The 27,427-nt window shown below is 45.6% G+C and overlaps 2 protein-coding genes across 8 annotated transcripts in view; one reads left to right on the top strand and one right to left on the bottom strand.

The window, feature by feature from the left end:
* Positions 1–206: 206 nt before the first annotated feature.
* On the top strand, positions 207–22,402 carry CYP51A1 (cytochrome P450 family 51 subfamily A member 1). Its single transcript, XM_090047083.1, has 10 exons — positions 207–426; positions 509–607; positions 3,825–4,001; positions 7,576–7,702; positions 9,171–9,345; positions 13,138–13,257; positions 16,127–16,322; positions 17,875–17,970; positions 19,916–20,084; positions 20,965–22,402. The coding sequence occupies exons 1-10, from the start codon at positions 262–264 to the stop codon at positions 21,141–21,143; spliced, it is 1,503 nt and encodes a 500-aa protein (XP_089903209.1). The 5' UTR covers positions 207–261; the 3' UTR covers positions 21,144–22,402.
* AKAP9 (A-kinase anchoring protein 9) overlaps positions 21,354–27,427 on the bottom strand; it is a 229,934-nt gene continuing 223,860 nt past the window's right edge. For all 7 annotated transcript variants that reach the window (XM_090047082.1, XM_090047076.1, XM_090047075.1 and 4 more), the window contains one exon: positions 21,354–26,914. In XM_090047082.1, coding sequence (XP_089903208.1) covers positions 26,871–26,914 — 44 coding nt within the window. In that variant the 3' untranslated portion in view covers positions 21,354–26,870. The remainder of the gene's footprint in view (positions 26,915–27,427) is intronic.

The following is a 27,427-nucleotide window of genomic DNA, read 5'->3' on the forward strand; positions in this document are numbered from 1 at the left end:
TGCCACCCCAAGTGGAGGCTGCCTAGAAGTGAAGCTGTCGCACATGCCCCAGCACTGACAACCCGCCCCGGCCACCCTCCTGCGCCCGTCGCCTCTCGCCCAGTCACATCACGTCGCGTCTCGCCTGGGCCGCGCTCGGGCGGTGGCGAGGGGGCACCAATTGGCTGCGCGGCCGCTGACGTCACATAGGCAGAGATGGGGCCAGGCGCGCCCGGGAAAGGCACGGGAGGGGCGCGCGGCGGCGCCGCAGTGGGGCTGGGGATGGCGACGCGGAGCCTGCTGGAGGCCGGCGGGGCGCTGCTGCAGCGCGCGGCCGCGGGCAGCCCCCTCTCCACGGCTCTGGCCGCCGCCGCCTTCGTGCTGGGGCTGGGCTACCTGCTGCAGCTCGGCTGCCGGCAGCGGCGTCCTCAGCCGCCCGCCGCGGGGGTGCGTGCCCGGGGGGCGGGCGCGGGGCCGGGGCCGGGCGCGGGGCGCGGGCTCCACTGAGGCGCCGCGCTGTGTCTTGCAGAAGCCGCCGCCGTTCATCGCCTCGCCCGTGCCCTTCCTCGGCCACGCCGTGGCTTTCGGCCGGAGCCCGATCCGGTTCCTGGAGGCCGCCTACGAGACGGTGAGTGCGGGGCTGGCACCGGCGACTCCTGCCTGGTAGCGGCCGCGCGGGAGCAGGGCCCGGGCGGAGCGGGCAGCACGGCCCGGCCCCGGCGAAGGCAGGCTCGAGATGCCCCTTGACAGCCGGCCCGGGCCGGGGTGGGAGCGCGGGACCCGGCGGAGCGGCGGCTCTGCCTGCAGCGGCCCCTGGCCCTGGCGCCGTCCTCCCCTGCACAACGCCGGCTGCTCCCCTGGCTTGGCGTGGCCTGTTGGTGGGTCCCAAACGCCATGTGAGGGAGCCTCTCTGGGACTTATTTAGAGAGCTGGTGCAGGATGAGCCCCTCCCCTAACTGGGGATGCAGCTGCCTGGGTGTTTTCAGTCAGTAGGAAGAAGGGCGAGAGCCCTGCTCCTAATGCAGGGGTGTCCAACCTTTTTGAATGCAGGGCCGGATCGTGAACGTTTTATCACCCAGTGGGCTGGCGAGCCATATTCAAACACCCTCTGTCCTGGGCCAGAAAGACCCTGCCTGTTACTGCAAGGTTCATGGTAGCTGCTGGTGGGCAGGAGGGACCCATTCTGCATCCAGCCAGCTACTGCCCCAGAGACTGAAAGAGAGAAATAAATAGCTTCACATCCCCAACCCCCAAGCAGCGCAGCCCTAACAGGGGCTGAAGTGAGGTGGCTGCTGCACTGCAGCCCCTCACCCGCCGGCCCGCATGGCCCTGCTCACCGTGGTGCCCGGCTGCCCGCGCATGCAGCCCCGGTGGCCTCAGCACTGCGAGCCCAGAGCGCGGGGTCTGGCAGACCTCGGCTCCTGCCGCCTTGCTCCGCAGAGGTCATGCCAGAACCCCGCCTGCTGAGGCGCCCCGTGCTGGCTTCCCACGTGCAGCTGGGACGGGAGGAGCCCGGCCAGGTCAGCACCGGCCAGCAGAAGCCGCAGCAGAGCAGTGTGCAGCTCGGACTGATGGGCGCAGGCAGGGGGAAAATGCAGCTGAGCCCCTGCCTCTGGTCCCGTCCCAAATGGCACATGGCTCCACCACCACTTCTGCTGGCCGGTGCAGACCCGGCTGGGCTTCTTCCATCCCCAGCAGCATGTGGGAAGCCCACTTCAGCTGCATACTGCTCTGGATAGGATGGACCCAGCCGGAGCTGCACCTGCCAGGAAAAGTGGCACCAGCCAGGAATAACAGTGCAGCCCACCCCCTTGACCTGGGGTGCTTCACCTTTTGGCCCCGTTGGGCCAGGTGAGCAGCTTTGGGGCCAGGCTGTGTGTCAGGTTGGGCCCTGTGCTGCTCCTGCCTGGTTCTACACATACAGGTGGAGGCCCATTTGGTGTTGGCTGGCCCCACCCCCCCATGCCAGGATTAGGGCTTGGTGCTGCACACCACCCGGCATGGCATTGCTGGGGCCCAGGTGACAAGGGTCCGATGTGGCCCACAGGCTGACGGTCGAGCACTCCTGACCTAGTATTTCAGGAATCAAAGCTTGAATCTTGGCACGGTTGGTTTCAAGGCATTGAGACGGCATGCTGAGTATCTGAATTGTGGCATGTGGCAAGACATTAAAAGCCACTGTCCTGGTGATTTTGTTTTATTTTTTACATAAACATGACATATTTCCAGAACTAGTAACTTTAAAAGTGCTGACAAGGGTTTTCATTGCTTAAACGTAGGCATATGAACCCTGTCAATTTTTGTTTTAATGTATATGTTTCTGTTAGGGGTGCATTGATAAAGATTTTTTGGGCTGATACCGATGGCCAGTGATTAACCAGGCATATCAGCCAATAGTGGTCTGATTGCTGATATGCAGACCATCAGCTTGGAGAGCAGCGTCTGGCTGGTAAGTCTGTGGGGTGGAAGGAGTGAGGGAGGGAGTGGGGCTGGGGCAGGCATTGCACAGCTGGGGTGGCGCAAGGTGTGGGATGGAGCTGTGGCTCGTGTGAGGGAGGTATGCAGGGCAGTGGGGTAGTGGTGGGCTGCTGCTGTGCGCTTGAGGCTGGAGCAGGGGTGGGCAATTATTTTGGGTGGAGGGCCACTTACTGAGTTTTGGCAAGCCATTGAGGGCCACATGACAGGCAGCCCGGGGCATATAATTTCTAAATTTTTAGGGGCCCCGCAGGTCGGATAGAATGGTCTGGCAGGCCACATCCAGCCCACGGTCTGCACTTTTCCCACACCTGGGCTGGAGGCTGCTCCTGGTGGGGCCTGGTCCAGGGCTGCGCTCAGAGCTGGGTAGGCAGTGGCGACGCTGGGAGGGGGTGCTGCGGGGTGGGCTACAGCACTCCAAAATTCTCTGCAGACCCCCTACCTGCCGTGAGCACATCCCTGGCCCAGCCCCTGCCGGGAAGAGCCCAGTGCTTGCCCACCTTTTCCCTGTGCACATTCCGGGGGGCACATGCACAGCAGTGGCTCCATCCCACACCCTGCCCAGACCATCACCCGCAGCTCCATCCTGCACTCTGCCTCGCCCTAGCTGTGCAGTGCCTGCCTTTGCCTCAACCCAAGCTCCACTCCCTCCCTACTTGCAGATGCCTTGATCTGCCGCCTGTCATACCGCTTCCCTCCCACAGACTTACCAGCCTGATACTACCCTCCATGCTGCATTCCTGGCCGCGTGCATGTATGCAACATTTATCGGTGACCGTATTGGCCACATCAGCCAAAAAGGCTGATTTGCCAGTAATGTCAGTTTTCCTTTTATCGTTGCTGATACGATATGGACCAATGTATCAGTGCACCTCTAGTTTCTGTTTTAAAAATGAACTTTCCTCTTGAGTTACAGCATCCCACTTCCGCTTGTGGATTTTTATGTCTGGCTGCATTTTATATGGTCAGTGTAAATTGGAAAAACAATACATTCATCTTTTATTAGTTATATTTAACCACAACAACAAATGTTAGTATATTAACTGAGCCAGGTGTTTATCCCTAAAGGCTGATATTTCTTGCCAGACTTTTTTCCCTCTTCCCATATGTAGTTGAGCAGTTCAGGATACTTGTCAGTTGTCTAACTGTGATGTCTTCATCCCAGAAATTGCTGTAGTTAAGTATAGCTGTGTGTGTATATAATATATCATTAGAAACCAGGGTATAAACCATTATGTAGAGCCTTATAAAGGGTTATAATTCGTATTCAGATATATGAACAAATTATAGCCCTTTATAAAGCCTCTACCTAGTGGGTTATACCTTGAGTTCTCATTATTTAAAAGTAACATTTTTTTTTCTCTCCTCAGTATGGGCCTGTGTTTAGTTTCACTATGGTGGGCAAGACATTTACATATCTCTTAGGTAGCGATGCTGCTTCTCTGCTGTTCAACAGTAAAAATGAAGACCTGAATGCAGAGGATGTATACTCTCGCCTAACCACACCTGTCTTCGGCAAGGGAGTTGCTTATGATGTGCCTAATCCGGTATGTGATTCGTGTAGAAAGTCCGGTGCATATGTCAAGGTTCTTATAAGTTTTGTCCTATATTTTGGTGTGATGCTACAAGGGTTAGGAAGTTTAGCTGCCCCTGCCCTTCTCGAAGATTGGTGATGTCCATGTCATTCTGGAAACAGGCTGCACTGTTGCAGTTGATGGTCTTGGTTTTGGTAGTCTCAAAGTGGTCAAAGACTGAACAGGTTTAGACTGTGGTAGTACTCATGTGGCCACCCACTGATCTGGACACTGCTTTTTGTAAGTTAAGCCTGCTCATTCCATTTCAGTGGAAAACAAGGAGCAAAATGCTTGTTGTTTTGTTTTCCTACCCCCTCCCATTACTTCTGCCTCAGTGACTCCAGATTACTATTCATTTTCAGTTCGCTCCTTTCTACAAGCTTCAGAGAAGGAATATGTGTCTCAACATCGCAAAGGGAAGCTATTTTTCCAGGCCCCCTACAGCCCCTCCTCCCTAAAACCACAACCAAGCACTTAGGAGACTTTTAATGCAAAAAAATTAATGCTTCTGCCATTACCCGCAGATGCTATTCAAGGCTTCTCAATGCAGCAGGCAGCAGCATGATCCTCTCTAGTCCCTCAACCCTTCTGTTTAGGTTGAGAGGGAAGGGAGGTAGCCGATACAATATCCTTGCCATGGGATGGGAGGGACTCCAAGGGAAAGGTTTTGTTAATTTTGGTGTACTAAATGGACTCGGAGTCCAAATGTACAATAAGGCCGATATAGACATTACCCTTTTACTGGTAAAAGTGATCAGAAATTAGTCTATACCTGTAACAGAAGAGAAGTTTGGCATGAACAGGCTAGTTTTAAAAGGGCGGAACCAAATCTAAGAGTTGCCCCTGTCCTCCGCTGCCCCTTACCAAAGGGCAAATGTGTGTTCCGTTCACTACCAATCTAAACTACACTGCTTGCAGAAACCTGGATAACTTAAATCGATTTTTGCCTCGGGCTTTTAGAATGCAGGCGGGCTGTCAGGAAGGCCAAGGCAGAGATGGAACTGGGACTAGCTTCCCGGATCAAGGACAACAAGAAGTCCTTTTTTAAATACATAGGGGGCAAAAAGAAGGTTCCGGGTAACGTGGGGCCCTGCAGGACATGCTAGGAAATTTGGTCATCACACCAGATGACAAAGCTAACATATTTAACGATTTCTTTGCCTCTATTTTCCTGAGCAGGGACCGGAACAGCCATCCTCCCTCTTGGGCCCCCCTTAGACCCCAGGGGAGGCACACCTAGGCCAAGGGTTAGTGAGAAACTAGTTAGGGAACTTCTGGAGGGACCGGATGTATTCAAATCAGCTGGTCCGGACAATTTCCACCCTAGAGTACTGAAGGAATTGGCTGCAGTCATTGCGGGACCCCTGGCACGGCTTTATGAGCACTCGTGGTGCTCTGGTGTGGTGCCAGAGGCCTGGAAGAGGGCCAGAGTGGTTCCCATCTTCAAAAAAGGGAGGAAGGAGGACCCGGGAAACTATAGGCCAGTTAGTCTTACCTCAATCCTGGGCAAGCTTTTTGAGAGAATTATTCTGGCACATGTCCACGAGGGGCCAGCAGGGGAGATTAGGCTTAGGGGCAACCAACACGGGTTCATTAGAGGCAGGTCCTGTCAGACCAACCTGGTGGCCTTCTATGACCAGGTCACCAAATCCTTAGATGCAGGGGTAGCAGTGGACATAGTCTTCCTGGACTTTTGGAAGGCCTTCGACACTGTCTCTCACCCTGTTCTCATTAAGAAACTAGGGGACTGTAGTGTCGACACCTGCACAGTCAAATGGGTTGCTAACTGGCTGGAGGGCCGCACCCAGAGAGCGGTGATGGATGGGTCATTTTCAACCTGGAAGGACGTGGGCAGTGGGGTCCCCCAGGGCTCGGTCCTCAGGCCCGTACTGTTCAACATCTTCATCAGTGACTTGGACGAGGGGGCAAAAAGCACCCTGTTCAAATTTGCTGCTGACGCTAAGATGTGGTGGGGTGTGGGCACTCTAGAAGGGAGGAATAGGCTGCAATCAGACCTAGACAGGCTACAGGGGTGGGCGGATGAGAATAGGATGGGATTCAACACTGACAAGTGCAAGGTGCTGCACCTGGGGAGGAACAACTGGCACCATACCTACAGGTTGGGGAACTCCCTTCTTATCAGTACAGAGGCAGAAAAGGATCTTGGAGTCACCATTGATGCCAAGATGAACATGGGCCGGTAGTGTGGGGATGCAGCCAGGAAGGCCAACCGTACCTTATCATGCATCCACAGATGCATCTCAAGCAGGTCCAAGGAGGTGATCCTCCCCCTCTATGCGGCACTGGTCAGGTTGCAGCTGGAGTACTGTGTCCAGTTTTGGGCGCCGCACTTCAAGAGGGATGTGGACAACATGGAGAGGGTGCAGAGGAGGGCCACTCGCATGATCGGGGGCAGCAGGGCAGGCCCTACAAGGAGAGGCTATGGGACCTGAACCTGTTCAGCCTCCACAAGAGAAGGTTGAGGGGAGATCTAGTGGCCTGTTACAAACTAGTCAGAGGGGACCAGCAGGCACTACCAGGCACTACCTGTTCCCCCAAGCACTACCAGGAGTGACCAGGAAAATGGTCACAAGCTGGCAGAGGGTAGATTTAGGCTAGATATCAGGAGGCACTACTTCACTGTCAGGGCGGCTAGGATCTGGAACCAACTTCCAAGCGAGGTGGTGTTGGCTCCTACCCTGGGAGTCTTTAAGAGGAGGCTAGATGAACACCTTGCTGGGGTTGTGTGACCCCAGTACTCCTTCCTGCTATGGCAGGGGGTCGGACTCAGTGATCTGCTCAGGTCCCTTCCAACCCTACAAACTATGAAACTATGAATGTCTGTACCTAGCCTAAGAGTTCATATTAACACCACTAAATGAGGGTTAGGGTTTGCATACGGGTAGGAAGCATTCTATGGCAGAGAATTGCCATTACAAATTATCTGAGATTTTCAAGGTGCATCTCAGGGAACATAATTTCATTTCATACCAAATCCACTTTAATGAAGTTGCCCTTGGACACCACATAACATTATAAATGGAACAGGACCTCACCTGATTGGTAGTCTAGAGTCATGCCAGATATGGTAGGCAGCCTCCTATAGTTGGCTGCCTTGCCTTTTTACTTTAAGGAGACTAAAGCTAAAGCATATGTCTCTTCTGTTGTGGAATGAGCAATTCTGATCTACGATTAGACTGGAATCTTCTTCCTTCTTGCTTGAAGTTAGTCTCTCTTCAGGAAGTTCACTTTATATTGTATTGTCCCCTCATGAAGTACTGAAGTTATATGGATAATGACCTATGAGAACATGAAAAAACAACATGGTACTTGGGAAAGGCATGTTTCAGTCTTCGACTGCTAATTCAGTCTCTTCTCTTCAGCATGAGAATTACTTAAAGTTCTGTGAACAGGCTGTCAACTACTGTGGTCTTCATTTCCTAGCAACTCCCATGTTTTTCTATTTCACTATATTTATTTATTGTTAATGGCTAAATGAATATGAAGAACCTCATGTTGCATATCTCTGCTGTCTTGATACTCGCAGGTGTTTTTGGAGCAGAAGAAAATGCTAAAAACGGGGCTGAATATAGCACAGTTTAAACGACATGTACCTGTGATCGAAAAAGAAACAAAGGACTACTTTAAATCCTGGGGGCAGAATGGCGAAAGAAGTGAGCAAAACCCCATGCTTTGTATTTCAAAAGTTGCACTGAAGGGAGTGGCAAGGGAAACAACCAATATTAACATAGTTTAATAGTAATGTTGTAGCTGTGATGTCCAAAGTATGTGAGAGGCAAGGGTTTTTGTTGATGATATTTTCGTACCAGTTGGAATAGAGTGCACTTGGTTCAATAACAACAACCACAAAAATCTTTGCTTCTCACATAGTTTAGCAGTATTTTTTTGGATACATGATCTACTACAATGCATTTAATGGAATGAAATAAGACATTTAGGCAAAAAAGTGCCAATCATTTTATGTTCAAAAGAATCAAATACAGAACTTGTTCACTGTTTACACAACAAATCTAAAGATTCTAGGAGAATAAAGCTGTTCAGAAATGCATTTAGAGGTGCACTGATACATTGGTCGCGTATCAGATCAGCACCAATAACAGGAAAATTAACATTATCGACATTCGGCTTTTAATGGCTGATAACGTCACTGGTAAATGCCATGTGCGTGTGTGCAGCTGCAGCATGCACGCAGCCAAGAATACAGCTGGCAAGCTTAGAGAGCAGCATCTGGCCAGTAAGTCTGTGGAGGAGAAGGGGCATGGAGGAAGGAAAGGGCATGGGGAGGGCAGATCAAGGCCGCCACGGTGAGGGAGGGAGTGGGGCACGCGTTGACCAGCCAGAGCGGTGAATGTGACCCTGGAGCTGGGAGTAGGATGGAGCTGCAGGGGGGTGGTGAGGGGATGCTGGGTGGATGGGTGGCTTCCCACCACTGCGTACCCCCTGGGGAGGCATGAGGGGTATGCCCCCCTCCCCATCTTCCCCCATATTTGTGAATGGGGCGAGGGGAGGCTGCGTGCTGCAGGCTCAGAGCCAGGGGCAGTGCTGACTTCTTCCTGATGGGAGGTAGGCGCAGCTGTGTGGGGCAGGGGGCAGCACTGGGAGAGGGGGCTACAGGGAATTTTGGGGTGGCTGTAGCCCCTCTAAACCTCCCTTGTGCAAGGTAAAGGCAGCAGAGCAGGGTGGCCCTTGGGGGGGCTATAGCCACCCAAAAATTCCCTGTATCTCACTCTCCCAGCACCCTTCTCTGCCATCTATTCCAAAACTTGCATGCCAAGTAAAATGCCTTCACATGCCATGCTCTAACATGTGTGCCAGGGGTTGCTGACCCCTGTGTTAGATAAAAGGACATCCAGTTAAGAGGTTTTAAATAAGTGTTACTGCAACATATTCCTCTTTCCAGTAATTTCCCAGTTATCCCCTCTCTAGTGTCCTATGCCAGAGATCTACCTGTGCAAAAGCATTTTTTGAAACAATCGCATTAAAGAGAAGAGCGTTGAGAACTTAAATTACTTGTTCAAGCTATACATTTCTTTCTGGAGAAGAGAAATGAATGGCCTGCAAATTTTAATGCAAATATCTCTGAAATGCTTTCTTACCAACTTTTTCCTTGCTTTTTTTCAGACTTATTTGAAGCACTGTCAGAGCTCATTATTTTGACAGCAAGTCATTGCTTACATGGGAAAGAAATCAGAAGCCTACTCAATGAGAAGGTGGCACAACTGTATGCTGATTTGGACGGGGGATTTACTCATGCTGCTTGGCTCCTGCCGGGGTGGCTGCCACTGCCAAGTTTCAGGTATTAAAGCTAATGGATTAAGTATTTCTTGTTGCTTAAGTAACCAAGTAACTTGTCTGCTCTTGATCTTTCTGATTCAGGTCTTTCTGGGTCTTTAAATATGTGTTTTACACTCCAAAAAAGAAAGGTATGCAAGGATATTTCCTTTAGGAGGAATCTAACAGCAGTATATTAGTTTGTACTGGTATTCCCTGAAACTGGAAATAGGACAGTTAACTACCTTCACATCCCTGCCTTATTAGCATTTAAAAGCATAACAACTACAGCAAAACTAAATGTTTTTTCTTGGCATTAATGACCATGACCAGCTAAAGGACAGTGGTCCTGAGTCTTTTTTGTGTATTATTAGTATATTTAACAAAAGAAAATATGATTTAGTTCAAGGTTGTTGGTTGTAGCCATGTTGGTTTAAGGATATGGGCAGACAAGGTTCTTTGGGTAAATATGATCTTTTTTATTAGACCAATAAATAGCTGGAAAAATTGTTCTTTGCAAGCTTTCAGGCACAAACACCCTTCTCCAGGCATAGGGAGAGTCTGCTGGTGTTTTGTGCTCTCCTGGGTGGAATAAAAGCCAAAATGCAGAGTTTGCAGGAGAGCACACACAACACTAGTAGGCTCTTCCTATGCCCAAAGAAGGGTGTTTGTACCTGAAAGCTGGCAAAGAACAATTTTTCTAGCTATTTAGTTGGTCTAATAAAAGATATCACATTTACCCAGAGAACCTTGTCTGATTTAGTTCAATTTAGAGAATTGTTCTTTTTCTACAATGCAGATAACTGAGGACATGAAGATAATATTTCAAGTTGCATCAGGAAAGCTTTGTAGGGATCAGCAGATCACTCCTATCTAATACCTTCAGCAAAACTGCAACTCAGTGTTTCTAAACTAAATGGGATTATGTAGTCATCTGGATTCAAGATTAGTAATTTAACACCATCTGTACAAAAATGATTGTTGATATTTTCTTAACTAGAGAAGTCAGTTTTACTCCACCTTTAAGGTAAAGACATTCAGTAAAATACAAAAGATGTTGCAGTCTATTTATTTATTTATTTATTTATTTATTAATTTTATTCCCAAATTCCAGTGATTTGAATAGGATGATTAATTGCATTTTCCTGGCGGGAATGCATTTGTACAATTGGGATCACTGCATAGAACAGTGGTTCTCAACCTTTTTAGTCGTGGCACCTCTCTACCACTTTTTTGAATGTGGTGGCCTCCCTGGTTGAGAACCACAGTTGGTGCTGCCTCAGCTTACCTCAGTGCTTCTCAGCTGGGTGTTGCTGCTTCCAGATAAAACTGTCCTGCATGCCTGCTGCACAGCCAGCCTGGGAAGGGCTGTGGCATGTCCAGACAGTCCTGTTGCATTAAGGTTCTGTCTGCTGTAAGTTAGGCTGTAGCCCTTTCTTGTCTGGCCTCTCTTAGAAACAAAGGTGTGAGAATGGAACGGTTCTGTGCACCTTGGTTTCCAGGAGGGGCTGGACCAAGAAGGGCTGCAGCTGAATTAGCCTCTGCTTGCTTTAGCAGTTGAAGGCAAGGTTCCCTCCAAGGTGCGCATGTGCATGGTGGTGCACAATTTCAAATCTTGCTGTACACCACCTTTTTTAAAGCCTCGCACCCGCCCAGAGTAGAGCTGGGTGCGGAGCATGCAGAGGCCTTGGGGCCATTGTGGGACATTTTACCAGAGGTAAGCTCTTCACTCCTCAGGCAACAGCTCCTCCCCAAGGCGAAGCAGAGGTCGGGACAGGGATGAGGGTTGGGGCAAAATGCCTCATCATGGTGCAGGGGAACTGCTCTGGCTGTTTGTTTGTTTGTTTTTACCTTGTTGTAGCCAGAAACTCTGACTGCTACTGCTTTCACTGTATCCAGTGTGCCAGGACATTCATTTAGTTACTAGCCAAGTGGGGGAGGAGTTCACGGCTCTGCTCCCACCCTTGCCCCAGCTCCAGAGAGGGATCAGGGGGCCCAAGAACTACATCTTGCAAGGGGTCTGCAAAGATTGTGGGCTGGTCCTGCATGTGATTTCCCTCTCATACAAGTTTTACACCATTGTAAGTTTCTATTTTTGAATTAAGTCACTACTGATTTGCAAAGGCATAGCTTAAAAGAAAATATAGGCCTATAAACACCGTAGAAGGAAACCATTGCATGTAAACAGTTCACATGACTTCTAGTGGTGCACAGAACTCTTTTACTGCTTTCTTTATTTTACTTTTCTTTGGCACAATGTTTGGGTAAAGCTATTTAATATGTAAGTACCTATAGGAGTTTCTTCATCAATACACACTCAAGTACTGAGGTTATGCTGGTATCTGATTTTGTGCGAGGGGAATCAGGCACTAACCCTCTAGCTGTTTGTGAAAACTGACAATTTTAACTCTTAAATCTGTTCATGAATGTATAATACCCCATAAACACAATACCTTGTTGCTGTCCTTGAGACATGTTGCAGAGCCCCACCAGGCTTATTCAAACAACATATAAGAGTGCTTAAGCAGAACTCAATTACTATTCAAGTGGTCATATGTTTGTTACGCTAGTAACGGGAATGGACTGAAGCGGTGCGCTCATGGATTGCTACATCTTAAAGGGAACATTGGTTGAAGTTTAATTTTAAGTAAATGAGTCACTGTCCAGGTAGTTGTCTATCCAAATTCCACTGCCGACACACACATGCTCTGCCTAAGAGAGGTTCTTTTGGATCATGCTGTGTCCCTACATGTCCTCATTGCCTCCCTCGCTGTAAGGGTTGGAGAGCCATCAACTGTCACTTAGCCCTGGATTTAAGAAGCAGCTGTGTGTTGAGACGTGATATACCTAGCTCCATTAACTATTTGACATGGGTTGTTTTAGAGATTCTTTTCATTTTAAGTAGTAAGAACTTTCAGTTTACTTGGCATAATAATAAAGGTCAGATTTTATTTAAAGGTATGCCTTGGCATAATAATAAAGGTCAGATTTTTTTCACTAATTCCCCTCATCTCTGGACAAGGAATTTTGAGTCCACCTTTATAGAAGATACAAGTCACAAAGTGACTTAAATTCACTATGGGAAGTACATATAGCTACTGCTACTGGTAGACTAAACAAGCATAGAATAAGTAACCTCTACTCTGCTTTGGCACTGGAGAGTGGTGGGTCAGCACCCAGCTTTCTAGCTGCATCACCTCACATATTCTGGTCCTGTTCTGCATTCACAGGTTAGAGGGAACTGTATTGCAATGATCTCTTTTGTATCATTGCTGCTTTCTGTTTAGGAAGAGGCAATTATTTGCATATTTAGAGGTGAAAAATAGAGAAGATCATTTAAAATGGTGTTAGCATTAACAAGACCTGCTGAAGACTCAAGAAACTGGTTGGAGTGTGTTACAGGAGAGAGTAGATATCTCATTCAACACAACAAAGCAGTATAATGATGTTTTGTTCCAATGTTGTTGTGTCCTTTCATACGTGTTTTGCCCTGGTGCCTGCAGAGTCCTGTGATGCCATGTCATATAATTCTCATTAACCCTCGTATAACTTGTGATGAAATTCTGTGTCTCAGACATTAGCTATCTCTTGAGATATATAATTGTCAGTGACCTTTGAAATTGTTATAGAACACTGATAAATGAACGATTGTCTCTAAAATACTCTCTTTAATAAAAACATTCATTGGCATCCTAGATGTTTGATCTAAATGGGATTTAATTATTTGTAAGAAAAACTATATCTGTTTTGATAGATCTTTACATGCATCTTTGTTTATTTTATGCACGGACACTAATAAAGATGCTTTGTGTTACAGGCGCAGAGACCGAGCACACAGAGAGATAAAGAACATTTTCTATAAGGTTATCCAGAAACGGCGCCAGTCAGGAGAAAGGGAGGACGATATGCTTCAAACGCTGCTGGATGTTCGATATAAGTAAGTGAAAATTGGAAATGTTGCCACTTGTAAACATTAGGAGGAAGTGTTGAGTATTTAACACTTTTATACAGGAGGCTTCATTTACCAATTTTTTTCTAAATTGAATGTTGCTTGTCATGTCACACATCATCCTTGGGTCTTAGATTTTCCCCTGTGTGCTGTTTGTTGTAGCCTTTGGGAGATGATATCCCTTTTCCTGTCTTTTTTACTGTAATTGTAACTGAGGGTTCTAGAAGCTGGTTTTGCCTTTTCCATCTCCTTGTAGAGCCTGAAGAATTTGCACTTTTTAGGGTTGGACTTTGAAGTCTACTATTTGAGTTCCTCAAAGTTAAGATTACAAAAAAATGAAAATCTGGCCCAAATATGTTCTTATGACATATTATACAAATGATGATGTGTGAAAGTACCATGCTAAATCAGATTAATGGTCTATCAAGCTCAGTATCCTATCTTTAATAGTGACAAGTACAGTAAAAGTGCTATTATCCGGCATCCCCCATTCCCCAGGGGATGCTGGCTAATCAAATATACCGGTTAATTAAATGTGCGCCGTCTGGTGCACTTCCCGGCATTAGTGTGCCTGGGGACAGGGAGTGGGGCCCTGCGCAGGCTGCTTTGCCCCGGGCCATGGGGTGAAGAAGTGACAAAGAGAAACTCGGCTCGTGGCAATGAAACTGGAAGTTCCCAGGAAGTGGTACTTTTGGTTTTGCTTTTGCCGTGTCCCTCGGATGCCGGTTAGTAGAATTCTCCAGCTAATAAAGTGCTGGTTAACACAGCTTTTGCTGTAGTATGATGCTGTAGAAGCAGAGTGTATGAACAAGGCAAATGTTGAGTGATCTTTTTCAAGTCATACTTTTCCTGGCATCAACTATCATTGGTTGGTGATGTTGGAAGATACGCCCCAACTGCTCTTTTTCATGGAGGACAGATCCATACGGAACTATTAATTAGTCTTATCCTTTTTTGAACATGGTTATAGTATCTGTAGCTACAACCTCCCGTAGTAGTGAGTTCCACAGTTAATTATGTGCTGTCTTTTTTCTAAAGCCTTCCTTCAGTTTGTTTTAAACCTATTTCCTCATCATTTCAGTAGCTGCTCCCTAGTTTATGTATTCTGCGGCTTGATGAATAACAGTTCCCTATTTACCTTATTCACATCCTTCATGATTTTACTGGCCTCTATCATATCCCCCCTCAACTTTTTCCTTGCTGAAATGAAGAGTCTTAATATTTTTAGTTTCTCCATAGCTCTGACTATCTCTGACTCTTTCTGTACCTCTTTTAATACATCTTTCTTAAGATATGGAAACCAGAACTGTGCTCAGTATTCCAGATGTAGGTGTACCGTGGACTAATACAGTGGCATAGTGATGATGACATCCATCATCTCTCCATACAGCCTCCAGTATAACGTCTTTATCTTGCAGTGATCAAAGTGTATTTCCCACTTTGCTTATCTGTCCTGATTATCAAGTTCTTAAGGTAAAGAATTCTAAATGCTTACAGGTGAGATTACCCCTGTGTTACAGTAGGAATATTTTCTCAGGAGTTAGCTCCAAAGATCAAATCAGATGCCCCCTCCCTAAACCTCTTGATTGTAATTTTTCTAATCAAGGTGACTGATTTTTAATTTGCAGTTTTCACATTTATTATACAAGTTAGAAAGTTAGATTATATCTCCTGCTGGATATCTCAGATTCTTCTGTGCTACCCTCCAAGCCTCTCTCAATTTTTCAGCACTTCATTTCTCTATGAAATAGAAATAGGCAGATACTAGGCACTCTGTTGTCCATATACAGATAAAGAATATATCTGTGAACTGTTGACTCAATAATCTACCATGCTTAAAAAACAGGCTTCAGGAGAGCTCTTGCCAAGGTTTTATTTAACAGATCAAGGCTGTGTATATAGATGTTCAGTTTCTGCCACAATCGCCGTTCTCCTGGTAGAAACTGTAAGTGTACAGATGTTCTAGTTTTTTCTCGCAGAGCAAAAATGGCAGAAAAATGACCTGGCACCTTGTGTTGCCCCTGCCCAGGTCTTTGCTAGGATTGGACCCTCAGCTGCCCCTTTCCAGCCCCACATGCCAGGATTGGGCCCTGTATCTGCCCTGTGTGGTGATTTAACACACAGGGCCATGCTGTCCAGTTTGTGGGGCTTCCTAAGGGTCTGGAATTTTGGAAACTTCTCTCCTCCCACCAAATTTTGGATCTATGGGGAGCTGTGTGGGCCAGATGACACAACTCCAGGGGCCAGATCTGACCTGTGGGCCAGGGGTTGAGCACTCTTACTCTAATGCAGTGTTTCTCAACCCATGGGTTGCAAGAAGATTTCAGAGGGTCGTGAGCCATGAGTTGAGAAACAGTAATCTTGGGAAAGTGTGGAGACTGTGGCAGGGGGAAGGGGGTGGGGGAGAGCGAGGCTGGGCTGGATGCTTGCAGAGATGGGGAAGCTGGGGGATGCTGCTTGGGGTGGAATGGACTGTGATCAAGCTGCCTGGTGGGGGCTGCCACAGGCCTCCCCTCCTCCCTCTAGCACACTCTGCTGCCACCCGCATGAGCCGGAGCCACTGCAGCCATCATGCTCTGGCCTGAGCAGGACGGGAGCAACTGGAGGCACCTCTAGCAGGGCTGGGTGGGGGTGGCAGGGGGCTGCAGATTGGGAGTAGGGGCACCAGCAGGGCTGGCGTAGGGCAGGGGCTGTGGGTCAGCAGTGAGGGATACCAACATGGTGGGGAGGGGCTGGGGAGTCTCTGGGTTGTGTACTGGCAGAGCTGGGTGGGGGTACAAGGCTATGAACCTCTGGAAATGGGTTCCAGTAGGAAAAAGGTTGAACCACTGCTGTAATATACATCATCTTGATCTAGGGATGACCGTCTTCTGACAGACGACGAAATTGCTGGAATGCTTATTGGGTTACTGTTAGCTGGTCAGCATACGTCCTCAACCACCAGTGCTTGGCTTGGCTTCTTCTTAGCTAGAGACAAATCAATACAGGAGCAGTGTTATGTGGAACAGAAAGCAGTTTGTGGAGATGACTTGCCACCATTAAGTTATGACCAGGTTTGTATGTTGCATAATTTTTTACAGGCTAACTTGCAATGGAATATTTCTGGCATAAACATGTTAAATTTGAAGTTAGTGACTGAAAGTACATTTTAGGTTAGGGCGGGCAATTATTTTGAGCAGAGGGCCGCTTATCCAGTTTTGGCAGGCGGTTGAGAGCCACATGGATAGCCCCACCCCTTGACAGGTGCCCCGCCCCCTGGTCACCATCTTGGGACCAATGTCCCAGGGCCAGCACTGGTGGGGCCCAAAGCGGGGTGCAGGCTGGGCTGCACCAGCAGGGAGTGGAAAGCTGGCCCGGCTCCATAGAGCCCCTGCTGGCTGAGACCCATGCTCCTGCCACCCTGCTCTGGGCCCCACTGACACTGGCTCCGGACACCGGTGCGGGCCCTGTGCTTCTGCTGGCTCCCCGCTTGCTCACACTCGGTGCCCCCCAGCCCTGCAGTACAGATGGGGAGCAGTGCACAGCCTCAACCCCCTGCTCGCCAGCAGGGAAGAAGCTGTTGCTGAGCGTGGGGAAAAGTGGCCTCTCACCTGCCCCATGGCAGATGCCCTGCATTGCAGGCACTTGCAGCCCACGGGGGGCTGTCTCAAGCAGGCACAGGCAACCTCAGGCAGGCTGCGAGCGGCTGCAGCACAGGCCATGGGGTGAGGGAGGGGCCACTTTTCCCCATGCTCAGCACCAGCTTGGCAGTAGAGCTGGGTTACAAGGTGGTGCTGAGTGTGTGGGGGCAGGGAAGCAGCCCCCCCCCCCCAATGTCTGGCGCACTGCGCTGCAGCTGCTCACAGCCTGCCTGGGGCTGCCTGTGCCTGCTCTGGACAGCCCCACGCAGGCTGCGAGTGCCTGCAGTGCGGGGCGCTGGCCATGGGGTGGGCGAGGGGCTGCTCTTCTCTGCACAGGGAAGGAGCCCAGGGAAAAGCTGAGCAAGGGGGGAAAAGCGGCCCCTCCCCCACCCCATTGCCTGTGCTCCCTGCTGCAGCTGCTCACAGTCCGCATGGGGTTGTCTGGAGTGGGTACAGGCAGCCCCTTGTGGGCTGCAAGCAGCTGCAGCACGGGGTACCGGGCATGGGTGGGGAAGAGCCGCTTTCCTCACACACACACACACTCCTTCCTTGCCCAGGGTCCCACCCCCCTCCCCCACTTACCTGAACTTTCTGTGCCAGGGCAGCCACATGCTCCCAGCCCAGAAATGCCCAGCCCCACTGTTGTTGGAGCCCGCTGAGCTTCCCCTGGGTCCTACTGCCCTTGGTTCCTGTCATTTTAACAGAAACCAAGGGCAGAGAAATATTAATTTTCCAAGTTGTTTAGGGGCCTCGGGCTGGATCTTGCCCACCTGTTTTGGGTGGTAGCTTGTATTCTAATATTGTATCCTAAGCAACATTTTTCTTCTGTTACATGAAGCAGAAACAAAAAAACAGTGTAACTAAGCAAGTATGTATTGAAAATGAGCTGCATAAGATGTTGATTTTCAAATAGGAAAAAATACTTGTTTTAATGTTAGATATTTTCTAAAACATGAAGAAATGATAACGCTTACCTTACTTACAGCTGAAGGATCTGAACTTGCTGGACCGTTGTCTAAAAGAAACTTTAAGGCTTAGACCTCCTATAATGACGATGATGAGAATGGCAAGGACTCCTCAGGTGAGTACATTAGAGTACACGGTTTGTAATATAATCTTGAGCATAAATCTCTCATATCTGAAGACATGACAGATCCAGAAATCAGGATCTTGAATTTAATAAGAAGTGAAACTCTGAATGATGACAGCAAGTTGTGCAGTGAGGTGCAAAGTTAGGTAGTCACTGACTGACATGTGGGAGCAATGCAATATGCTCACCTTAGAAGTTGCACCTCTAGCGCGCAGGCATTGTGTATCTGCTACAGATTATTCTAAGGACATAAAATGTATCACTCTTGTTCTCCAGAATATACACGTAAACTTGTCTGCTTTAGGTATTTGTGATGCACAGAATCAACCATGCACTATGGCTCTTTTGATGGTGTTAATCTTACCTCCTGTATAAGAAGCAAGTCCTGTCTTCTGCTTGATATCTTGTTCATTTTGTACTTTTTGAAAAATCCCTTGGGTTTGAAGCCTTGATGGAAACTCCTCCCCTCTCCTTCAAAAGGGGAGGGAGGGAGAATAGCTGGCTCCCTGAGATCCTGGGGAGCAGAGTTGCAGTCCAGTTGCCACCTGAGGCCACAGGTGAGCTCTTAAGCTGCCACCATGACAGAAGGGATGGTCCCCAGGGGGGTAATGGCATAGATGAGTGCTGCTACCGCCCCCTGTGATGGTAGCAGCATAGTGCTAGCTGTCAGAGCTCACTGCTGCTCTGCACTCCAGAGCAATGCCAGGCTTTCCTCCAGAGCCTGGCACTGCTGTGCACCCTGGAGCAGCACTGGGCTTCTTGCCAGGTGACAGATCCTGGTACAGCTCCATACCCTGAGGCAGTGCTGGTCTGTCCTCTAGCCAGGATTTTCTCCAGCTGTCTGGGAGCCTGGCACTGCTCCAAATTCAGATCAGTAGGTATCAAAGAAGCCACCCCCTCCCTCACATGTGGGATTGGTGAGGGTTTGAGTTGCTGATCTGAGGGTAGCAATACTGCCAGTGAAAACCCACTACTCCTAGACCCACTGACATAGTTCCTTCTGCAGGGCAGAGGGTGGGCTGTCATTGGTTAGATTCACTGACAGATTCTCCAGTGAGGGGTGGGGAATGAAAGAGCAAGCTCCAATTACCCCATGGCTGGGGAACATGCCTTTGTGGCGAGTGCAGAGTTGGAGTAAGCGGCCTCTGAAGAAGCATATTCCCCCATAGCACTCTCTTTTTATAGTGCTACAAATGAACCAAGGCCATAGGCTCCACATTTCTTTTTTATAAGCATTTTCCTGTGTCAGCCTCCATTAGCAGAGCTAGCTCCACTTCTTACCCAGTAACTTTTATATCAGGATGCTTAAATGCCACAAAGTACTTTCTGGTATTTCATCAGTTTGTTGGTAGATGGAGCAGTAATGCAGGCTACATTACTCTGAGAGCATATTGTCTAGCTTGTACACTGTAAGAAGAGATAGGTGTGTTAGTCTGAAGTCAGGCAGAAGTTACAGCAGGGTAGCACCTTGGAGACTAACTGGTTCAGAGAAGCAAACTTTTGTAGGTGACAGCTTGCTTAACCTACAGTCAGATATTGTGACAGTCCTCTACAAAAGTTTATGCCTCTCTGAACCAGTTAGTCTATACGGTGTTACCCTGCCCTGCTTTATAGTACAAAAAGCTTTTTCTCTTAGATAAGAACTGCTTTCTTTATACATGTTCTTCTGAAAATAGAACCTTTTTTTGATGGCTGGTTAGGTATTTCTCAGCATTTAGAGTATTGTTTCTGACTGGCTAAATAGCATTGCCACCAAATCAATTTAGGAGCTCTCTCAGTACTGCCTATAATTATTCATTTTTTCATTTTGGTTTGTTTTACCAAACCAATGCCCACAAATACTTTGTAGTAACAGCCTCTTCACTAGATGTTTTTTTTCCTGCTCATTTTATGGATTTTTTTGGTAACATGTAGGGCTTCTTTTTTCCCCCTGTAGACTGTTGCTGGCTATACTATTCCTCCTGGTCACCAGGTCTGTGTATCTCCTACTGTTAATCACAGACTTAAGGATTCTTGGGTAGAAGCCTTAGAGTTCAAACCTGATCGTTATCTCCAGGATAATCCAGCAGCTGGAGAGAAGTTTTCATATGTGCCATTTGGTGCAGGTAAGTCAAAGAATACAGTAAGAAATTGCTTTAGGTGGCTGACAGTGGCAGAATATTAAGGAAGTCATTCAAATACTGGATGCCCTGTGCCACAGTTGACTGAAAATCCAATTCACTCTAATAAAAATAAAATCAGTGGTTCCTAGTAAATTTGTAAAGCTTTTCTTCTGTTGCTTCATGAAGCATCCTTTCAAATGGAAAACTGATTGTTCATGTAAAAACAGCCAAACAGACTATGCAAATGCTGTATAATATATAAAGTAACCCGTTCTTATTCTTTTAGTTCTAGTGATTGAATGTATTACTTGAAATAAAGAAGAAATCTTTAAATTTTTTTTACTTTAGTTTGAGTTTTTAACAGGGAAAAACCCATCAATGCACAGTCAGCGACTTTTGTGTTGAATTCTTGCATCAATAATAACTATCATTGTGCATAACATTCAGACTTTCAGAAGTTAAATGTGTGAGCAAGGAGCAACTGCTCTGGAAATGATGTCTGAAGAGTTGGCTGACTTTGTGTTTAAATTCTCCTTTAATACTGCATTAATGTAATGTTTTAGCAGAAAATAGCTGTACATGGTAAGAGATTTGTGAATGTCAGGGTAACACATGTGAGAAATTTGATATAAGAACTAACATATTTAATGAAAAGTGATGTGGCTGTTCCTTCTTTTTTTTGTTTGCTTTTTTCCCCTAAGTATTAGCCCCAATCCAGTAAAGCACAGGATTGTACGTTTCTAATGAATTGGGACCATAATTATAATTGTTTAGAACTGATGAACACCTTTGTGTTAAGTTTACAGTATTATTATTGTATTATTAATGGTGTTGAGTTCATAGAAGTGTGATAGCGCTCTCTGTTTTGTGGACTTCCCTTTAGGTCGTCATCGTTGTATTGGAGAAAATTTTGCATATGTTCAGATTAAGACAATTTGGTCTACTTTGCTCCGTTTATATGAATTTGATCTCATCGATGGATATTTTCCTACTATAAATTATACAACTATGATTCACACACCTAATCATCCAGTTATCCGATATAAGAGACGGTTGTGCTGAGTTTGTGATACAGAAATATTTATATCTAAATGGCAATAATTATTATTTTGAATTAAGTGGTTCAGAGAAAATATACTATCCCATTGGACATGTAGTATAATGGCAATGAGATAAATCTAACTACAAAACATGGAACTATTTAGTACTTTGTACATTCTACAATAACAAGAGTTTTATTAGAAGAGGCAGCATTTTATACTTGTGTAATAATTTTTAGGCAGATACCAAATAATTATTAGAATTGAATTAGTAATCACAGGTGAGGAAATAAAAGGTTTAAATCTTAATGTCTAATGACTTTTTAAAAACCTACCATGTTTGAGCTAAGGGAGCAAGTTTGTGCACTTATGGACACTTGGTGCTGCTGTGCAGTTTGAGATTGTTACCTCCGTGGTGTGGTTGTGTAAGCATACATGTGTGCAAACTATACATGGCAGGTATGTGGCTTATGTAAACATGCCTGTTGTGGACCCAAAGTCACAAAATTATAGCCAGACCAAAAAACACTGACTGGGAGCAAGGGAGAGGAGGAAAGACAATGACCCTTCCATGTTTTAGTGCTAATAGCTAGCTAACTGGTGAGAGCAGAAAGGAAGGAGGAAACCTGAGCTGTAAGTCCCCCTTCACCCAGAGAATTTTGAGGCTGCATATTTCTGATTGCTACATGACAGGTTAAGCATTGTCCAGTTTGCTCTTCCACACTCCTTTTGAAGCAGAGCCACGCTACACCTTGCATTTGATACGTATTGGATTAAATGGATGGAGTGAAATAGATAAAGCTTTCTGTTTCCTGGAGTAAGGGTCTAGGCTACCTTTTTATGTGGCTGGAAAAATGCCATTTAGGTACACGAATGAAACAATTCCTCCCAAGTGATTTAATTGCCTCAAAACAGGCATCAAAGAGACATTTTCAAAAAACAGTAGGCAAACATTTAAATATAGATTCATTTAAGTTGTCAGGTTGGGCACCCAAGATAGGCTAGTCACTCTTTGAAGTATTGGTATGGGTATAATAATTAGCAGAACTTCACAATTTTGTGAATGAATAAATAGTAAGCAGAGTAAGGCAGTTGTCAGAAAAATATGCTTGTGTCCATGTAACTTTGTCTACAAGAAGCTGAATGAAACAGCTAAATATTGTGCTACTGCTGTTTATTTTTCCCCCGGTATTGTTAATTGTACATTTTTGAAGTGGAGTTGTGATAATGGATGGAAATAGCTCTGATGTGTAAAAAATTTCATTAAAATTTATAATTCTTTTTGGTGAAAGTTGTTTTTTTCTGTGCTCGGAAAAGTGTATGTTGTGTCAAACACTTATTCTTGAAAGATTTTAAACCTTTGAGTTTTTCCATTTTGTTTTAATTTTTTTTTACTACTAAAGGAATGAATAACTATGAACTTGGCATTCAAAAGCATCAATAACAAGTTTCTGCCCCTTGCTGTGAGCACAAAACAGTCTTATTATTAATGGTCACTTCTTATTTTAAACATGGACTAATAAAAAGCCTGAACATGTAAATCCTCACTGTAGGCAATTCCTGTTGTAGGAGGCCCTGATAACAAATAGTTTCTATGGTTGTACAAGAGAAATCAAAGCAATTAAAAATTATAGCATCATAATGCAATCAGTGAGAGCTGGTTGGGTTGGACTCCTTTCCTAGTCAGTAGCTGTCAGGTTCTAGAGTAGATTACACACTTTTTTTTGGTAAAGCTTGTATTAAATTGCACGTTCTCTTAAACCCACATGATGCTACCTCCATTATGCTACCCAACAGTGGCTACCAGTGTCGCATGCATACATATACAGCCATCTCTCTGTCAGGTTCAACCCATACTGAGGACCCTCCTAAGAGGAGGCAGATGGTTCATAGGTTAGAAGCATTTTTTGTCCCTTGAGCTGGGACTCCACTGGCAAACTGCTCACCAGACAAAGCATTTGAAAGAACTGAAAGCAATTCTCTATAAACTTATTTTAAGAACCATCTGTCACACTTTCAACCCATGTAGAGCTGCACCAGTGCAAACTGGAAATGGTGAATGGCACATAGTCAGATTCACCATCATAACACCTACAAATCCCCATTCTGCATGAGTCTGTTGTAGTAAGAGGGACACTTCTGACTTGGGGAGCAACAGAAGAGGTTCCTCCACACCTCAAAGAAAGGGGTTCTATAGCTGCTATTTTCTGCTTCTAAAAAGAGGGAATATGGCCTTTCTTGGACTTTAAAAAGCTGGATTCAATTCACTAAGTCAGTGTCAAAATGGTTACCTTGGTATGTATCATCTCATCCTTGAGCTGGGGGACTGCATCACAGCAGGATGGTGGTGCAAGATGGTTATTTCCATATGGCTGTCTTACAGGTAATGCCTTTGTTTCATGACAGATCAGGACCAATATTAACATGAGCTCCTTTTCTTTGGCTTATTCACAAACCTGGGAATCTTTACCCAGATCTTTTCACTCAGGGCTGCACGCCTCAGAATATAAGGTACATGCATCTCAATACCTGGCTGATAGAAGACCCTATGGAAGATCATGTTAGAAAGTCTACCAACTACCCTGGCACTCTTCTACTGCTTTGTCCTGTGGTTCAGGAACCAGAAGTCCACTATGACTCCAGCACAAACATTGGTCTTCACTCACACTTTTCTGAACATGGTGTCAGCGCTGGCCTATTCTGCTAGTGCAGTTCGGAGCCCTAAAAGAATTTGTTTTTCCACAACAGATGTGAAAGCATGCCTCAATGCTTAGCTATGCACCTTGGTCACAACACATGCCAGATTTCATCTCAGGGACATGGAGGTCTGGCTCTGGACTATAATTTCCAGAGAGAGAGTTTCTGACCATAATAACTATCCTGGGTTCTATGTTCTCCATAGGATAGGAGATGGACCAGGTAATGTAGGTTTGGGTATGGCTTTCCTTCCCTCTGCTGCATCAGGGTTCATGATAATTCAAGTGTATATTGGTTATTTGCAAATACAGGGCTCTCTGAGCAGAGGATGAGGAACAGAAGATACTAATTGCAGTGCTGACAAAATACAGTGGGTATATGGTATTCTTACTGGACAGAGAGAGAGGCCTTTGAAAAGATGAGCTATTCATACAACGGTGCTAACAAACAGAAGATCCAATCCAATTCCACTAGAGATAATGAGAGATTTTTCACAGACTTCAGTGAGAATTCAATTCAGCCTCAATTATGCAGTCATTCAAGAAAGAAAACCAGTGGAAAGAACAGGACACAACAGGATTAAATCTTGCCCCCCAGCTCTCACAGTGGCATCAGTTAGATCAGTGGTTATCAACTCTCTTAGCACCCCTCAATATCTTTTCTGAATTTAGATTCTAGCTCTGTGATTCAGAAAAGTTATGGAGAGTGCCTTAAGGCTAAAATGTGGAGACCCATGGGTTTATACGAAATTGATTTCACTGATGCATATTTTCCTACTATAAATTATACAACCCTGCTTTACACACCTCAGAGTTATCAGATATGAAACAGTTATGCTAAATTTGAGGAACTTCTTCATCTGATCATCAGTGTTATGAAGATGAGGGAAATCTAGCCATGACATGTGGAACCACTACACCTACTATAACTGCATTCCTGAATCAGTACTTTGTAAGACATATAATACATTTACAAGGTTTTATTCATAAAAATGCTGTCTTCTATCTGTGTAGCAACTTTAACATGGATTCAGGCCTGACAGTTACTTAGCATCCAACTCACCAGTCAAATCCTAAGTGAGGAAAAAGCTATTTTTCAAGTGTGAATCTTAACTTCTAGAATGAGCATGTGTTAACCTACTTCCCTTCATCCACCTAAACTAAGGAGTGAGATGCAAGTCTCCATGTACAGTGGGACTAGAATCTGTTCTGATGGGATCGTTGTAACAAGCAGGGTTTGAATTACATTCTGACTCGTGGGAAGCCTGTGATGGTGGCAGCTGATAGCCGGAAGAAGCCACCACTGCTGTAACCTGAGGCGCAGGGCAGGCTCTCGTCCGATGGGGAAGCTCTCGTCTCTTATGGGGGGGCTCAGCCCTGTGAGCTCCCCTGTAATTCAAACCCTGGTAACATCTGAAATTGGAAGGTTTGCTTTGTGTGTTTGTAGCCTGTCAACTGCAGAAATGTACATACTGTTTTATGTAATAAATACATTCTTATTTTCAAGAACGACCCTAGAATTGCCATGGAGTTTTAATACAGAAAATCATAGTATTTTCACAAGAGGGATAGTAGAATATTTACATCTTACTGGTCATCTGAATACTGGAAATGGACAATGCACGAAAACTTTGAACGAGTAACTGGGGACTTGAGGCAGTTTTCAGAGGTTTTGTATTTTCATTAAGTGATACAGAACCATTCCGTAAACATTTAAGTCCATTTAAATTGTGTCAAGGTTACTTGGTCTCATTTTAAAGTAAGCAAATTAATATTAGAATCTCACAAATAACTGATTTCTGCAAATTAGCAAATAGTAAGTAGAGCAAGCCCATTCTCAGATTCTTGGATTGGAAAAGAATGCTTTTTTTAAACATGCTCTCTCTGTCAGGCAAGTGTATGATGTAACTGAACTTTGCACCACTATGGATTTTTTTTGCCCTCAGAACTTTTGTGTATTTTAAAGTGGAGTGGTAGTAGATAAAAAGTAGTTGCCTTGCAAAGAATTTATTTCAGTTTTTTTGACAATTTTCAGTGCTCAGAACTGCATACATGCATATAAGAAACTTTGACTTAAACTGAAAGCCTTTCTAAATTAACTCTTATTGCTAAACAAATGAATAAGTCTGAAATGAGCATCACAATGGCTACTCATAATTATCAGTGATAGTTATGCCTTTTGCTGAGCACAAAACCACCTCATTAAGTCATTTCCCATTTTAAACACAGAAAAAGCTTTGGCATGTTAAGCTCACTCCTTAAGAAGTTTTCATTATGCAGAGGCTTAATAAAAATCCTTTTCTGTGGTGGAACAAGTGAAATGAATACCACAACTTCTATAAAGTAATGAAGTGCAAACTGGGTCTCTCTGCACTCCTTAGCTGCTAGCAGCCTCCTTGTGCTCAGTATAAACACTTCCTACCTATTTCTTTCAGCTGTTGAGGTTGAATCACCCAGAAGGGTTGTCTGGCTGTAGTAATGTGCACAGAAACCAAGGTGGCTCTTCTACTTCAAACAGTTTCAAACAATACAGCATTTAAAAGGATGAAGTCATCTTTTATTTCAGTACTTTGACAAAATACCCATAAAATTCAAAACTTCTACCATTACAAAAATAGGTCTCTACAAGTGATATTTTGCCTGCACTGCCAATAGCAGATATATTAGAAGAGAGTCATGTTAATTCAGTAGCCTTACCAGAAAAACAGTGCAGTGCACTTTGAGCTACACTCTGCAATCTCACTAATGCTTAAGTTTCATACTTGCACCCGCTCGATAAATACACACTTTTTTCATAAGTTAATCATTTAAATTAGCATTCCACAAATATACATGTAAAATTAATGATTGATCTTTTTTTGAATGAACACCAGGTGCCTATATACAGAAATTCCAGTCTGCATGGATGTGCCAGCAAGGGAACTGTATACAATCGTACTGCTGCGTTCATGTTGGTCCCACAATATACACATTATACAAAAGCACAGGAGCACAGATTTACAAAAGGCAATTTCATTTATGTCACTACCAGTGATGGAAATATTGAAAGGTTATTATCTTCTCATACCACAGTGCAACTGAGTGTAGGAAGCAGAACCTGTAAAATGGGAAAAGAGAATTTAGGTAAAGTGCTGGGTGACTAAAGAGGTTTACTCGAGGGGTTCATAGGCAGTCATTAGACTATCTACAATAAGCTTCAGATGGCTTCAGTAAAAATTATATTTTAAATGGATTTTTTTTATGGACAGAGTCAAGAAAAAAAACCACATGGATCTTACATTAAAGTGGCTGGATTAACAGTAACTCTTAGGAGTGGCTCACATGCAGTCTGACAAGGCGTTTTGGTTCCCATTAGCTCACAGCTATATTTCTGTTACAGTTATAAAACCAAATGTATTTAGTGCTTCACTGGGGAAGTGCCTCCTTCAGAGGTCATGTAATGGGCAAATGCTACAGTAGGTCTAACAAGCACTGTCAGACGGGGAGCAAAAGGCAGAAAAGCTACCAAATTATCAGAAGTGGACCAGGGCAGCTCTGCAACTGGGCTGGTGCCATGCTGACTGCAGTGGTGTGATCATCTACCACTCCAGCAGTGGCTATTTTTGCAGTG

The sequence above is a fragment of the Crocodylus siamensis genome, chromosome 5 (assembly GCF_052110815.1).
Source record: "Crocodylus siamensis isolate JL-2025a chromosome 5, ASM5211081v1, whole genome shotgun sequence".
NCBI classification, from domain to species: Eukaryota; Metazoa; Chordata; order Crocodylia; family Crocodylidae; genus Crocodylus; species Crocodylus siamensis.

Excerpts from the sequence above, each read along its gene's own strand:
- CYP51A1 (XM_090047083.1), top strand. The coding sequence starts at position 262 with ATGGCGACGCGGAGCCTGCTGGAGGCCGGCGGGGCGCTGCTGCAGCGC. Across the intron at positions 608-3,824 it reads TGGAGGCCGCCTACGAGACG|TATGGGCCTGTGTTTAGTTT; the intron begins GTGAGTGCGGGG and ends TTCTCTCCTCAG. Across the intron at positions 4,002-7,575 it reads CTTATGATGTGCCTAATCCG|GTGTTTTTGGAGCAGAAGAA; the intron begins GTATGTGATTCG and ends TGATACTCGCAG.